Source organism: Malus sylvestris, chromosome 8, assembly GCF_916048215.2.
Source record: "Malus sylvestris chromosome 8, drMalSylv7.2, whole genome shotgun sequence".
Classification (NCBI taxonomy): domain Eukaryota; kingdom Viridiplantae; phylum Streptophyta; class Magnoliopsida; order Rosales; family Rosaceae; genus Malus; species Malus sylvestris.
In genome coordinates this window covers 28,541,165-28,558,114 of record NC_062267.1, presented here as the reverse complement: position 1 = coordinate 28,558,114, position 16,950 = coordinate 28,541,165, and the positions used below count along the sequence as shown (strand labels likewise).

Sequence of the window (16,950 nt, the reverse complement as noted above, 5' to 3'; positions counted from 1 at the left end):
TGGTTTCTAACGTGACACACTACTTTTAATGTGACTTTTGTGATGAAAAAATTGTTAATTAAACCCTCGTGGTGAGCCTTGTTAGCAATTGAGGCCCAAATCCAAACTTCCGTTAGTCTTTCATTAAATAAACTTATGCGACTATCACATGGATCGGTCAAATACGTCATTTCAATCCAAATTACATCCTATTCCATGGACATCTAGTATGACTTAGGTATACACTTGTTCTTTCTGGGTGGGTTATGACATACATTTGTTTTTTTTTTTTTTTTTTTTTTTTTGTGAGTTAAAAAGTTGGCATCTGATTCTAGTGCACAAAGCAAATTGAAACAAGTGTGAAAATGAGAGATAATTTACAAGAATAACTTAAAGAATTAAAGACAACAGGGGAAAGGCATCGCAGTATTTATGCATCTAGACGGGTGACAGACATTGCATAATTAAAAAATTAAAGACAATGGATGCAAGGTATTGCTGAAAATTCAATTTTCATGTCTGTCCTCTGCATATAAACTTCAAGAGCGTAAGAAACTTAAATAACTAAAATTCAAAGAAGATTAAGAAAAAAATTGAAAGGTTGTGTACTGGTTGACTACAGCGTGTATCAAACTTCACTATCAATTAAAGACAAAATTGAAAGGTATATATGCATTCGAACTGGTACAAATTGATACAAGAATGAAAATTTAAGGCAGACTAAGACTCTAACTCATGATCAAAGACGAGTTGGCATTGAAAAAAACAATGGTTTAATACAAGTATTATGATTTCCAAACGAAATCATACCTGAGAAATTAGGCGCAACTTCACTTTCACCTCTTCTCCTAGCCATTGACGTGGTTTTACAGGTTTTGTTTCACTCTTTGCATTCGAGCTTATTTTATGTGAAATCTTATTTCCGTTAAACACTAACTCATACTAGATGTCTATGGAATAGGATGAAATTTGAATTAAAATGATGAATTTGGCCCTCCATGTGATAGTCACGTGAGTTTTTTTAACAAAAGACTAACAGAAGTTTGGATTTGGACCTCAATTGCTAACAAGGCTCACCACCATAAAGACGTTTAAGTCTTGTGACTTATTTTTCGGTTTTTTAAAATAACAGATAAGATTACATAAAAGATTCTCGGCGGACTTTTACTACCGCATTAATCACGATACATTGATTTGGAATAATTAATTCGGTTGTTGATCATGATCAGACCTTCGAATATTGGACTTGAGAAGTTTTTCTAGCTTTGGAGTTATATTAAGGGATATTCGCAGCACCTCCGGTGATAATGCTCCCAATGGTGATGTCTTTCCAACTAAGTCTTCCATGACAGGCCTGCAAATATAATAACAATTAGTATTTCATGAATTATGAGGACTTACATGACATAGTTATACTGCTGATGTAGTATTCTATACCAATGACATAATGTCATGTGTAGAGAAACTAACACTTCACGTTGTATGATTGGTAAGGAACACTATATTAGCGACGTATTCGTGTCATGTATAATGCTCCATTTGTATTTACATGTGTGTCAACAAATGTATCACTTTCGTGTGTCCAAATAGAATCACTCGCACTTCAGTATCGAACTGATTTCATTAGGACAAAAAAAGGTACTAAAATGAAAGTAGTGGTGTTGTGACAGCTCAATGTGCTTACTGAGAACTAGTCATGAGAGCGAAACACTCCAGCCCAGTATGTCCTGCAAGTTTAGCAACCATGAAGAACATTGGTACCACAACCAGCTGCCCAGCAGCTACCTCTGCGTCCAACAAACGTTGACCGTTAACACCCACGATCTGTATCCGGCCACTCCCTCGAGCAACATAAATCACTTGGACTGTGGAATCCGCTGTGTAAATTGGAGAGCTGATTGTGTTGGCCGCAAGTTTTGTGAGGTTAACACTTAACCCAGCTTGTTTAAGAAAAGGAAATTCCTTTTCAGTTAATGTAGTTGTACTACTAGTACTGATGTTGTGAACAAATTTGTCGGTGAGCTTTAGATTGGGGAGGGGCATTTTGGCCTTTTCATCTTGACCTAGCTTGATGATCAAAACCCCAGTCTGGTTTTTGGTGATGCCATCAGCTTCATCCTCAGTGATGTTGAAGGACTTGCTGACAAATTCTGTTGAGAAACCTGCAAGTAGACTTAGGGTTCCGGCAATAAAAAAGTACGAAAATTGACCGGGAACGTGGGCTCCGGCAGTTTCACCCATGAAAACAACAAGAAGCTCCTCAGAGTGATCAACATTGTTGAACCACCATGAGATTGTTCCAACTGGTAATGGTATCACATCTCCTTTCTTAACCCTAACCACCACCTCCTCTGATGTGTTAGGGAAGACCATTCCTACTAATCCATCATTACCTGCATCACCATTTGGTGCTAGTTAAGATCTTCAAACTTCTTTGTTCCCCAAATAACAAATCCCGGACATATTGTTACTGCTTTCATGCGAGAACCTGAATCTTAACTATTGATCATGTTGATTATTTTGGTCAACCAGATCGATCAGGTAGATTATCGTGACAAGGACGATAGTTAATGCTAAAATCTTTGAACTTCTATGATCCAATAACAAATATAACATATTATTATCTTGTCAAATTGTGAATCTAAACTATTTACATATTATATGGGATTTTCTTTGTCAATTTGATTATCGCTTGAATGTGTGGTTCAGATTCATAACAAACTATGATATAAGCATTATAGTCTAGCAACTAAAGTATGATTTGTTTTCCATCATATTAACTAGTTATGTAACAAGGGCATTGATGAATAAAAAAGAAATATTAGTATCCGGTCCCTAGTTTTTACTATTCATTGACTAAGACCTTATTAGTTCTTAAATTTTGATTCAAGTCCCTAGCATTAATGTGATAATGAATTTACATGTTTATTATATAATTTTTTAATATAAAAATTAGTAATTAATTTAGGGTTTAATACTCACACCTCTATTAAACTTCTAATTAATTTTCAATTCAAACATTTCCAAAATAATAAAAAATTAAACTAAATTAAGTTTGTACCTATTAGTTTTTTTTATATATATAAAAAGATTCTCAAATTTTTAATCTTAAATGTACCCATTCATATAATTTTTCAATTTCTTTAATCTTAAATGTACCCATTCTCAAATATATCAATTTGTTATATGTAAAATGTACCCTTTTTTTAATATAAAATCCATTCAAATTTTTTAATCCATGTTTAAACTTATATGGGCACATTCTTTTTTGTTGATTTGAGAATGTATCCATGTTTTGGTACAATAACTTTTTTTGTTACTTTTGGTTAATGTACCCATACATATGTGTGTACACACACACAATATAATAGAGAGTATAAATCTCATTAATATTATTTAAAATCTCATTAATATAAACAATTACAAATTTCAATTTTTAATTTTTAATTTAAAAAAAAATATAGTAACTTACATTATTACATTAATGTCAGGGACCTCAATCAAAAACTAAAAACTAACAAGGTTTCAATCAAATAATATTGATAGCTAGGGACCGCATCCAAAGTGTTCCAAAAAGAAACTTCTGTATTCCACCTTTTTTAATTACATGTACGTGAAGAAAGATTTTTTAGTGTGCACGGACGGAAAGGAACACCACATACAGTTAATTACATATGTAGTTGTAGGCTGTAGTTAATTAGTTATTAATTACCTTGAAGAACATATCCCAGTTTGGAGGAATCTGCATGGTGAGGAAGAGCGAAGCCATGAGGTTGAAGAACAAGCTTGCCTGCACCAACCTTGGCCTCAGCAAGCACCGGAACATCTGAACTCGACCAAATGTAATATGCTCCTCCATCTCCTTCAAACAACTTCTGGGCTGACTTGGGTGTTAAGTCCATCGCATCCATTGATAAAATTGTTTCCTTGAAAAAAAGTCAACCAAAAAGCCAAATCAACATCTGTTTTTAATTAGCTTTTACAATAAGACGATCTTTTTTAACCAGTCTAATCTACGAGAAGGGAGATTTCAAATTGTCGTACAACTAGTCTAACCTAGCTACATACTCACAACTTAAACAGGAAAAACAAGAGCCCTCAAAAGAGACGAAGAGCCAAGGAAACGTAAGTACAAGAAAGCATCTTGACCACAGAAAACAAAAGCCTACAAACAAAGCGATAGAGCCAGGCAAGAAAATATTACCTTTATGTTACCGAAAAAAAAAATTACCTTAAGTTTCGTGAGTGAAGACAGATGAGCAATACCTAAAATTTTTATAGCAAATTAAGCCTATGACTAAGGATATATATAGAGGAAGTTTGGAGTCGACTACGTATTTTGCTTCGGTCACATTTTCCACATTGACTTTGGTGGCATATGCACAAAATGGGAAATGCGGGACATGTGGAAGTTGTGTTGCATTCCTAAATAGTGGAAAATGGAAATTTACGCTCTTATGTGATGGATAATGCTAGGGAGTAAATTTTCAAATTAAATATGGTAAATCAAATAATGTGGTGGTTGATGATTGGATTGTTACTTAAATGTTGGTTAACATGTTTGGTAACGCATTATTTGATTTGCAAATTTGGTCTCCCTAATATTATCCGTTTGTGATACATGTTATTCACAAGTGAATATACTAAACAAGTTTATACACCACGTGTCATAATACAAGTGAATCTACTACGTGTCACGACAACCTTTATCAAGAGACACTGAAAGATACATGTCATTTCACTTATATTATGATCCCTGATGTACTGACGCATATTTTGGGTACATAAAAAAACCCCCTCCAATGGAGAGTGTTAGTTTTGTTTGACTTGGTAAACAAATGCAACCCACCAAATGTGAATATATTATGAACATTTATTATTATTATTATTATTAAAGGATTAAGTACCTAAAACACTACATTTTAGTACCATTCCAAATTGATCACATCCTTTTTAAACATTTCAAACAAGTACCTAACATATTTAAAATGTCACATCTGTTGAGCCCCAGTTAAATTTTTGTTAAATTAATTAGGGCTTCATTTGTCTCCAAAATAATAGAAGGTCATGAAGCATTGAACATTATAGTTTATATTAAAATTTAATGGAATTCAAAAAAATTTATGGCCACCACCAACTAACGGTTACCACATCCCCATCAAGCCATCATCTCCAAACTCAAAGTAGAATCACCAACTCCACCCTACAATTCAAGCAGCCAACATCAAAAAGAAGGTTATGGAGGTTGCTAAAATGGTATAGACTACCACGATGTAGCCACCACCATCTTCACTGCCCACAAATAAGAACTGGAAGCTTTACGAGTCGAGAATCGGCAATTGAAGAAATCACATGAGCATAAACAAGCTTCTTAAAACCTTATCTGAATTCTTAACCCTATTATTTGTTAGGAGATCGAAGTGTGACTGTGTCAATAGGAAATCCCCTTGTGTGACTGTGTCAATAGAGAAGTTTATCATTGCTGTGCTGTATTCTAAAGCTAGAAAGAGAGAAAAATGACACACATACAAAAGAAGAAAAGCTTAATGATGAACCTTCTGAATCTCTCGTTGTGTTTAGTGAAAACTGAATTCTTGTGAGTCGTTGATTAAACCCTAAAATACAGGAAGTCTCGTGTTTTTGTGAGGTTGGTTGGACCACAGGCGCAATACGTCATCGTCTATTGGTCCCTTGTAAATTGATATACATTGCATTTATGAGAACTTGTTATATGAGAAACACGTTCAAAATGCTCCTCATGAGAGAAGTCTGGGCCAAGGCCATTGGATTATCTATGGCTTAGTTTTTCCTAGGCAATTGATGGTCAGCAAGCATTGAGCTATGGCCACTGATGAGCCACATACTCCATCGTAGCAGAGTACAACAGTGTAATCGTTGTTATTATGCAGAAAGTCAGAGTTGTTCTGTTGAAAAATATTAGTATTGTAGATTTATTTTAGGGAACTTTAACGAAAAGCTCCCAGTACTGTTCACTTTAACGAAAAACCACATTTTTACAATAAAAAGTCAATCATGGGGTATTATTCACTTTACCCTTTATTTTGTCCTTATCGTTAAATCTCAAAGTTTTCAAACCATTTTCATTAGTTTTCCTGTTTAGGATTTTTGTGATTTTAGAATTTAGTTCTAGCTCGTTTTAGATTTTTTTTTGGATCAAATGATAGATTTGTTAGATTAGAAAGTCAATGGGGTTTAAACTCATGTCGTGATGCAAGGGCAACACTCTTCTCCACCATTGTGGTAGAAGGCCACTTGGTAGATTAAGGTTTCGTTTCCTTGCCTTTTAGAATTAGAGTTAGTTTCTCTATAAATAAGGTGTATTGTTATTCAGTTTAAAGTAAGTCAGTCACAATGTAGTCATCCGATTTTTAGTCATCATGACTTTCAGTCAATAAAATTATATTGGGTAAATTACACTTTAACACTTTAGGTTTGAGTTGTATTACAACCTCATACAACATCTTCAAAACATTTCACTTTCATACCTCAAGTACTATTTTATTTCAATATAATACATCCGTTACATTTTTCATTCATTGATCTATTAAGAGCTGACGTGGTTGCCACGTGGCTGCCAACTTTGTGCTATGTGGCAATTTTTTTTATATTTATAATAAAAAATAAAAACTGAATCCCCAAAACCCCACCCCCACCTCCCTGCTGTTGGAAATTTTGAGTAGAATTTCATTGTCTCACATTGCTCACCACCACAAGGTTTCCTCACTTTATAAGGCTTTGTCCCTTATAGAAAGTGATTAAAGTGATGGACCTTGGAGAATAAAATTGGGCTCACCCTTGGGGTTGGGCTTTGGGGTGTAATAATTAATTGATAATTAATTAATAATTAATATATATATATAAGTAATTATCAAAAGATGGGCCTTGAGCTCTGAAAATTAAATTCTTTAATTAATTATTTTTCATTATTTTTGAATTTAATTAAATTATTTTTTTATGAAAAGACTCATCTTTTCAGATGAAGTCTGAGATCATATCTGAGAAACAGATGGAGCAACACACCCTTTACATTGAACAGTCGCCTCCCAAAAACATGTCTGTTGCGAACAGACATATGCTCACTATAAATACATGCATCTGCATATCATTCAGATCACTGAAAATCATCAATCCTTATATACCAAGCATACTGAGAGTACCACAAACAAATTCGCCAGAAGTCTAGTTTTCCAGTGTTGGAATTCTAACTTAGATCATTGAATCCTAGTGAAGCAGACGTCCGTAGAACTACAAACACTGAGTAGGGACGAAGTTTCTATTTCAAGGACATTGCGGTACGCAAGCCTCGATCTTCTGTTTTCTGCTTAAATAATATTTCATCTTGTTTATTCTCTGTGATATATTTATTCGCATTTATTATTATCATATATATATATATATATATATATAAGTTTATCCCAGATTGTTGATGTATATCCAACACCCGCAACCCCCCCTAACCCCTCTTCTCCTTCCTGAGCCTCCCAACTTCATGTCTTTCTTTCTCCATCACCACCACCCATCTCATACAACCACCATGTCAATCCTCCCCTCCCATCGAAGCAACCACTTCCATTTCCTTCATCCTCACAGCCGAACATCTATCGCCGCCGACTTCAATAATAGGGCCTAGTGTGACTAGCAAAGGGACTCGAGCTCGGCGAGAAGACCATCACTGGATTCAGAGGCTTTTGGGTTGTTCAGTGCATCTAGGTCGTTGACTGGTTGTCGAGGTCCAGATCTAGGGGTGGGGTGGGGTGGGGGATGGGGGGTTGTGGGGGAGGTGGATGTGGGGTGAGATTGGGGGTTTGGGTTGCGGGGAAGGCGTCGGGAAAGATGATAAGTAACGGAGAGAAGGGAGGGTGGGTTCGAGTTGCAAAAGAGAGAAGGGTGGGTGGGGTTGCAGATGAGGGTGAAGAGGAGAAAAGGCTCGGGGAAGGTGGGGGTGGGGGGTTGCAAGGAAGGTGGGGGTGGGGGTTTGCAAGGGAGGTGGGGTGGGTTTTTGGATGGGAAGGGAGGTGAAGAGAATGGAGGAGAGGGAGATGGTCTGGGGGAATGGGTTTTTGGGTTTTCAATTTTTTTTTAATTACAATTTTTTTTTATAATAATTATAAATAAGGTAAATTCTTATAATATTTTTAATGAATAAAATTTTTTTTTGCCACATGGCACAAATGTGGCAATTACGTCAGTTCTTAACAGATCAATAGATAGAAAATGTAACGGATGTATTATATTGAAATAAAATAGTACTTGAGGTATGAAAGTGAAATGTTTTGAAGATATTATAAGAGGTTGCAATAGATCTCAAACTTGAGGTAGTAAAGTATAATTTACTCAATTATATTCGTTTGTAGTCAGTTTCTTCTTCGGTTTGTTACTCAGTTTTTTATTCTTCGGTTTGCTGGTCAGTTTTTTATTCTTTGTATATTCATAATGCGTATTATGATTTTCAACTTATTTAATATGTGGCAAGTTGAACTGTGGCCTTCTCCCCATATTCTACTGTGCCATCAAATGTCTACAAGTTTCTTAGTGGATGATACGGTTGGCATTTCATGAACCTATGCTAAAGAGTGTTAATAAATAGTTGGTGTAATAACATGAATAAATTGGTATGCGACGATCAGGCCAAAAAATTACTGAGCATGTACTTGTTTGAACCATTATGTTCGAGCTACAAAATATTTGAAGTAAATCAGCCTAAAATTAATTATTGGAATTTTTAAGTATAAAAAGAATACATAATGTTATTTAGAAACATAAAATTGGATGATTTTGTATAAAATCAATAAAAATTTACAAAATATATCAACAATATTTATGTTAATTATAAATAGATCAATCATGTATTGTGATATTTAAATTCATTTAAGATAAACAAAAATTACAAAATATGTCGTTACAACTGGCACTCACTTCAATTGACTCCCCTTTTCTTAAATTTTTTTTATCACAAATGGTCCCTGAAATTTGACTCACTCCATCAATGCGGTACCTAAAAATGGGTGTTGAAAATCAGTATGATCCTCCATGATAATTTTGTCAAAATTTCTGTTATGTACAGATGTAGCATATTATTTGTAATTTGTAAATCATTCTAAAATTAACTATTTGGAATTTGTAAATTAAAAAAAATATACATAATGCTAGAAACACAAAATTAATCACATTATTGACACCCTATTCATTCTTCCACTTCATCCATCCATCTTTTATTTTATGGTTGAGATCTTCATCTAATTATATGTTATTTTGGCAAACATATCCAATATAACAAAAATGTTCACTCTTTGGTACTTCCTAATTTCTTATCGTCACCCCTATCTCATCTGGGCCCCCATTTCACCGAACTTGCACATCATATACTCTATGTTTAACCTACTTAGGTAAAGACCTTTAGATTCCAACATTTCCCACCAAAGGTTAAGCTTCAGATTTACTGCCTCCTACATTTCATCTATTAGCACTATATCATATGTGAAAAGTATACACAAGGGATATCACTTTAATATGTCCCGTTAACTAGTCAATTGCCAATGCAAAGGTAAGGACTTAAAGTTGAGCCTTAGTGTAACACTATGGTATGGGAAAGCTTTCAGTTTGTCCTCCATGAGTTCTTACTGCAGTCTTTACTCCGTCATACATATCCTTTATTGTTTTGCTGTATGCTAATCGTACCTTTTTCTTCTTTAGAATCCTACAAAGAATTTCTCTTGGGACCCTATCATACGCTTTTCCTAAATCTATAAAGATCATGTACAAATCTTTTTTCATATTTCTATATTATTCCATCGATCTTCATAAGAGATAGATTGCCTCCATTGACGAGCGTCTTGGCTTGAACCCGAATTGATTCTCTAAGGCATGTGTCTTTTGTCTTAGTCTATGCTCAATTACCTTCTCCTTGAGCTTCATTGTGTGACTCATTAACATAATACCTCTATAGTTTATGCAATTTTATATGTCACCCTTATTCTTGAAGATTGGCACCAAAGTGCTTTCTTACCACTTATTGGGCATCTCCTTCGTTTTTTATATCTTATTGAAAAGGTTTGTGAGCCATGTTACACTCATATCTCCCAAGACCTTCCACACTTCGATCAGTATACCATTTGGACCCACTGCTTTTCTATGCTTCATCGTTTTCAAAGTTACAACAACTTTCTCTTTCCTAACTTGGCTGTAAAAGAAGTAATTCTACAGTCTTCCGAGTCACTCAACTCACCCAAAAAAGTACTCATGTTGTGTCCTTCATTGAAGAGATTATGAAAATAAACTATCCATCTGTCTTTAACCGCATTCTCCATACCCAGAACATTTCCATTCTCATTCTTGATGCACCTTACTTGGTTAAAGTCTTGTCTTCCTTTCCCTTGTTCTGGACAGTTTATAGATATACTCTCCTTCTTTGGTATCTAATTGCTTAGACATGTCGTCAAAAGCCGCTAGCTTCGCTTCGCTCATGGCTTTCTTTAATTACTTCATTCTTTGCTATCTCATACCTTTCATAGTTCTTATCGGTTCTATCCAACTCTCCTTCATCTGTTCTATCCTTGTAGAATTCTCAGTCAATGAGAACTATATTATATCGTAAACATATATAGCTGGGCTCTGCGTTTCTCTTTTTAGCTTCATTTCACGCTATGGTCGGGAAGGAATATTTCAGTGAGAACTAAACCTGAACTCTGTACTTAGTGGTGGCCTTCATGTACATGGTACAATTTTATTTTTTGCACGTTGAGCACTAGTAATTACTGAAAATTGAATGGTTGGAACGATGTGCACATGAATCCTTGCAGTTACACCAGTACCAGAACTCAATTAGTGTCTTTCTGATGGAGACCGAATATATAGTTCGGTGAGCACGGACTGGTCCTTTTGGATTTTGTTGGCCGGTTTGAATGCAGAAAGTACCGTGTTTCTTTAAACAAAAGTATCCAATTGGGGATGGACGTAAACCCATAAGCTATCAAGGGTAGGGATAATCGTTCAGGTCTTATTGTGAAACAAAAAAGCCTGCCGCGGCAGGGTGGTGGGTCGGCTCCTCTGTTGTTACCAGGGAGCTCTTAGAGCGGAGACCTTAAGATAAATTGCTAAAACAGACGGGAGGGGAGGATCGACCTGTTCAATATAATTCCTAAGAGAAACTGTTTGACAGCATATGTTGACATTTATTTTGCTCCCTTTAAATTTTCCGGAGACTGATTAGATTGCATGTATATTTTCTATAGACGCATTGTGTTTGTTCATGTAGAGTAGCTAACATGATTGTGGCCAGCTTTTTCTTTTGAAAATTGGACCTCTATAGCTAACATGCGTAGTAGCTTCAGTAGGGTGCTTTGTGAAATGAAACAAAGGAACTTTAACGAAAAACTCCCGGTACTGTTCATTTTAACGAAAAACCACATTTTTACACTAAAAAGTCAATCATGGTACTATTCACTTTACCCTTTATTTTGTCCTTATCGTTAAAACTCAAAGTTTTCAAACCCCTTTCATTAGTTTTCCTATGAAACAATACTTGGGTGCATTTCGGTTGCATCACCTTAGCTCCACCCTAGTTGTTATATGAAGTCATATAACAACTGCTATGGTAATTAGGAAAAGAGGATGCTAGCGACCTGATGCAGGCCATGGACCAAGATCATTATTGCATAAAATTAGTGGCAGCTATGGCATCAAGGGATTAGAATGATATGAAAAAATATATGCATTTTTAGAGCTATAATGCATGTATCTTGCTTTAAATTTGTGGCTTATTATATTTCTAGTATTAACTGAAGTCTTTTACTTTTCTAGGAGTTTTATTGTCCTATTTTATTAATACTGAATCCTTACATTGTCACGTCCGTAATCCATTCGCAGAATTTTATTCAAGAAAATCACATAAAAATAAAGATAACCAGAAAGATCCGACCGCACTCTTGCATTGCAGTAATATATCATGCATGATGATCTGCTTATTAATATATATAAGATAAATTATTAGGCCGTTGAACCGTTGATCATGATCGATCAGCCCTTTCTAATCTTTGACTTGAGAAGTCGTTCCAGCCCTGGACTTATATTAAGGGCTATTTGTAGTACCTCCGGCGATAATGCTCCCAGTGCTGACGTCTTTCCAGCTACGTCTTCCAGGACAGGCCTGCAAAAATAATACCAATTATGTTATCCCTATATTAATATACGCACACACATATATATACACACAGTGTTTCGTACAGCAATAATTCAGTCTCCAAATAATTTCATCAAGAAAAGAAAAAAAAATATTACTGAAATTGAAGTAGTGTTGTTGTGACATTTCGATATTATTTATTCTTACTGAAATTAAAGTATTTTGCACAACAATAATGGTCAGCAATAAAACTATTTATACATACAACACTGACACACTTTTTAATAGACTGAAATTATTTTCCCTTCTATTCTCATCCATTTTCCTCCCCTCCTCTCACATATTAGTTTTTGTCTTATTGTCTCTATAAAACAATCAATAAAATATAAGATGTTGACGTGACTTAATCATAACCGTTCAAGTAAGAGAGAAAGAAATGGGGCAGAGATTAAAAGGCGAGAGAATCTTTCTCCCTTTTTAATACAAATGGATTATACTATTATACGTGAGATCTACTTGAATTATAGAGTACGTTAATATGCGCATCAATTTGTTTGTGTGTCCAAATGAAATCATTTGTACTTCATTATGGAAATGAATTCATTTAATAAATAGACAAAAAAAAAGTACTATTGAAATTAAAGTAGTGGTGTTGTGACCGCTCAATGTGCTTACTGAGAACTGGTGATGACAGTGAAACATTCCAACCCATTTTGTCCTGCAAGTTTAGCAACCATGAAGAACGTTGGTACCACAAGCAGTTGGCCGGCAGTTACCTCTGCGTCCAACAAACGTTGACCGTTAACACCCACAATCTGTATCCGGCCATTCCCTCGAGCAACATAAATCACCTGGACTGTGGAATCAGGTGCGTAAATTGGAGAGCTAATTGCGTCGGCCTCGAGTTTCGTGAGGTTCGCACTTAACCCAGCTTGTTTAAGAAGAGGGAATTCCTTCTCGGTCAATGTGGCCGTAGTTTTACTACTAGTAATGTTATGAACATGTGTGTGGGTGAGTTTCTGATTGGGAAGGGGCATTTTGGTCTTTTCATCTTGACCTAGCTTGATGATCAAAACCCCAGTCTGGCTTTCGGTGATGTCATCAGCTTCGTCCTCGGTGATGTTGAAGGACTTGCTGAAAAATTCAGTTGAGAAACCTGCAAGTAGACTTAGGGTTCCGGCAATCAAAAAATACGTAAATTGGCCGGGAATGTGAGCTCCGGCAGTTTCACCCAAGAAAACAACAACAAGCTCCTCAGAGCGATCTCCATTGTTGAACCACCATGAGACTGCTCCAACTGGTACTGGTATCACATCTCCTTTCTTAACCTTAACCACCACCTCCTCTGATGTGTTAGGGAATACCATTCCTACTAATCCATCATCACCTGCATCACCATTAGAGCTAATTAAGATCTTCAACAATAATATAAGCATTATAGTCTAGCAAGTTAAGTATGACTTTTGTTTTCCATCATATAGCTAGTTATATAATAAGGGCATTGATGAACAAATAACAAACTTTTGTTTTCCATCATATAGCTAGTTATATAATAAGGGCATTGATGAACAAATAACAAAGTTTTGTTTTCCGTCTTTCTTAATTACAAAAACAAATTAATTAAAATAGGCAAACATGTAGGTGAAGAGATTTTTTAGTGTACTAGAAAAATGAGACAGAACACTACATGTTATTTTACAATTGGATGGACACTTGAATAAAAAAAACTTTCCAGTGACATTAATATTCTCTCGTGTTCCAGACGTAATAAAAAAAAAATCTCTCATACGTGAACATGATATTTATAAATGCATTTATTTATATATGTATTTGCATGCTGTAGTTAATTAGTTATTACTTACCTTGAAGAACATATCCCAGTTTGGAGGAATCTGCATAGTGAGGAAGTGCAAAGCCATGAGGTTGAAGAACAAGCTTGCCTGCACCAACCTTGGCCTCAGCAAGCACCGGAGCATCTGAACTCGACCAAATGTAATATGCTCCTCCGTCTCCTTCAAACAACTTTTGAGCTGACTCGGGTGTTAAGTCCATCCCATCCATTGATTAAATTATTTCCTTAAAAAAACCATCCAAAAAGCCAAATCAATATCGGTTTTTATTAATTAGCTTTTACGACAAGACAATTTTTTTTTTAACCAATCCAATTTACGAGTAGAGAGATTTCAAATTATCGTCTAACTAGTCTAGCTTACATATGCATAACTTAAACAAGAAAAACAAGATCCCTCAACAGAGGCGAAGAGCCAAGGAAACGTTAGTATAATAAAGCATCTGGATCACAGAAAACAAAAGCCTACAAACAAAGCGATACAATTAAGCAAGAAAATATCACCTTCTAGTTTCGTGGGTGTAGACAGATAAGCCAACTATCTAGAATTTTTCAGCAAATTGAATCTATGACTATGGATATATGAAGGAAGTCTGGAGTCGACAACGTGTACATATGCATATATATGCAAGAGAGATCCATAAATATGCATGGGAATAAAAAGTGGGCACGTGTGCAATTTTCAAAGATTGCGTGAAGACATTCGAATACACTATCACATCAAGCCCCAGTGCATGCAATCTCCTACGTGGCTTATTATCAAAGCCCAAAGTCATATCTCAATTATGGAAGTAGTGGTAGTATTCAAATTGGCTTGGAATTCATGAACATGTTTGAGTGATTGTGATGGTTGTAGCACGTAACTTTATCTTGAGATATGGTGATTACATTACATCAATTCGAATGACTTGTCAGAGTTTAATTTGACGAAGGAATCATAGTGCATGCACGCGGTCTTTGAGAAATTATAAAGTGGTACTGTAGTACCACGTGGCAAGGCCAAATGATAGTACTTACTAATCATATTAAGACACGTGGAAAGATAAATTGAATAATCAGTTAATAATTTATTAATAATGCATTTAACTCTTCACCGCCTCAACTTCGTCTGTTGTCTTCTCTCTCCTCCCACAAGACAATTCATTGAAGCAAAGCTCTGGACTTTCATTGAAGAAAAGCTCCAGACCTTCAAGGTTGCTGCAAATCTACAACTTTCAATCCTTCCACTATTTTTCAACTGCAAAAAAAATCTGAAAACTATTTCAATTTTCCAAACCTTCAAGATTGCTACAAATCCAAAAATACAATTTTTCATCCTTTCACTGATTTTCAGCTGCAAAGAATCTGAAAAGTGTTTCAATTTTCATCTTTTAATTTCTTGTTTTCATTGTTTCGTGGTGAGCGAAGAGTTAAAATAAAAAAAAGTTTTAGTCCTCACCGCCGTTTCTATGGTGAACAGTCGGGATTAAATGGTCCAGAGGGTTCATATGAAATTGGTCCGGAGAGGATCTAATTTCGTCGGCCGGTCATTCAAAATATGCAATATTTTGGTGAACGTTTTACAGACAAACGATCGAAACAAAATGAATAATTCTGACTTCTGACATAAATCTAAACAACAGAAGGAAGGACATCGAACTCATCTCTCTCATTCCCATTTAAATTTTAACAGTGACGAAAGCCGAACTCTTTTCGAACAGGGACCTCCTTGGTTCAGAAGTCTCATTTAAATTTTGATCAGTAGTCATTCACCGGCAGAGCGCACGGAGGACGAAGTTCTGCGACAGAAAGGAGGCAATGAGGAGATAGACGAAGAAGAAAGAGATGAAGTTAAAGATTTCTCGATGAACAGAGAGGAGAGAGAAGAAGCCGGAGAGGTTTCAAATTTATTGATAGTTAATGAAATAATTAAACAATTATAAATATTTTTCAAGATTATAAAAAACGTTAAGCGCTAGTTGGACGGCGGGTTGGCACTTAGTGGTTGGGCGGGGTCTAGACAGGCGGCCTAGCGGCCTAGACTGATTTAGGTAAATTTGTTATATATTTTATAAATTAATTAAATTTACTATATCAAAAGTAATTAATTATTGACTAATATGTTATTTCTTATAGAAGAACATACATATGTGAAGGTTTTATGTACATTATACATATACTAAAACCCAACACAAAAACACTGTTCATTAACAGTGAATGGACGAAAATGCCTTCCAATTCCTTTGATATTAGCCCGTATTTTCCGTTTTGCACAGTGAATTTACTGGTTTACCCATTATGTAGTGTGTTGGTCATCTAAGAAGGAGAGGAGGTTGGATGTATGTGTGCTGGTCATCTAGGAAGGGAAGGAGTTTGGATGTACATGCGTTGCTCATCTAGGAACGGAAGGAAGCTGGAAAAGTTGGGGGAACTGGGGAGTCTCTCTAGTATATACTATGCTTGCCTAGGAAAAAAAACAAAATATTATCTAAATAATTTGTAATATATATAATATATCCCAAACTTTTAAAAATATAAAAAGCCCACATAGTGGGTGGTTTTCATTATTAAAACCATCAACCGTCCACCTTGGGTGGTTTTCATAAATAAAACCATCAGCTTTTAACCTTGGATTTGAGATCCCAATCCTCAACTTGTGCCACCACATTGAAATGTTTAAGTCTCTCTCTCTTTCATTGCACTTTATATTCCCTCATCTTAACAAACGAGCTGTAAAAATTCGCCGATAGCACTCTCTCTTCCCTCATCTTCACAGAGACGAGCTGTAGAAATTCGCCGGGGCTCTACTGCTACGTACGAGATCGAAAGTTGTAGATCATTTGCGAAAATTGCAGCAGGATTCAAACCGTCTAAATTGTCACCTAGCGCCGCTTAGCTTGCCTCAGGCTCCTATCAAGAGCTTAGGCGGCCGCCTAAGTCCTCCCCGCCTAACTGAACGTTTTGGTCTAAATCGAGTCAAAGCTCCACCGCTCAGCGCCTAGGT

The 16,950-nt window shown here is 35.7% G+C and overlaps 2 protein-coding genes and 1 long non-coding RNA gene across 4 annotated transcripts in view; all 3 read right to left on the bottom strand.

Moving 5' to 3' along the window:
- LOC126633012 (uncharacterized) overlaps nt 1-16,950 on the bottom strand; it is a 75,463-nt gene that overhangs the window by 23,777 nt on the left and 34,736 nt on the right. The gene's annotated exons all lie outside the window — the stretch shown is intronic.
- Nucleotides 1,062-4,234, bottom strand: LOC126632992 (11S globulin seed storage protein 2-like). Of its 2 annotated transcripts, none has more exons than XM_050303537.1 (4): nt 4,184-4,234; nt 3,692-3,905; nt 1,664-2,372; nt 1,062-1,333 (listed from the first exon to the last, which is right to left on the bottom strand). In XM_050303537.1, exons 2-4 carry the CDS (start codon nt 3,888-3,890, stop codon nt 1,183-1,185), a joined length of 1,059 nt encoding a protein of 352 aa, XP_050159494.1. In that variant the 5' UTR covers nt 3,891-3,905; nt 4,184-4,234; the 3' UTR covers nt 1,062-1,182. The 2 variants fall into 2 exon arrangements, with proteins under 2 accessions (XP_050159494.1, XP_050159495.1); XM_050303538.1 differs by having other exon boundaries at nt 4,211-4,233.
- LOC126632994 (11S globulin seed storage protein 2-like) lies at nt 11,848-14,631 on the bottom strand. Its single transcript, XM_050303539.1, has 4 exons — nt 14,472-14,631; nt 13,981-14,194; nt 12,794-13,505; nt 11,848-12,145 (listed from the first exon to the last, which is right to left on the bottom strand). The coding sequence occupies exons 2-4, from the start codon at nt 14,177-14,179 to the stop codon at nt 12,016-12,018; spliced, it is 1,041 nt and encodes a 346-aa protein (XP_050159496.1). The 5' UTR covers nt 14,180-14,194; nt 14,472-14,631; the 3' UTR covers nt 11,848-12,015.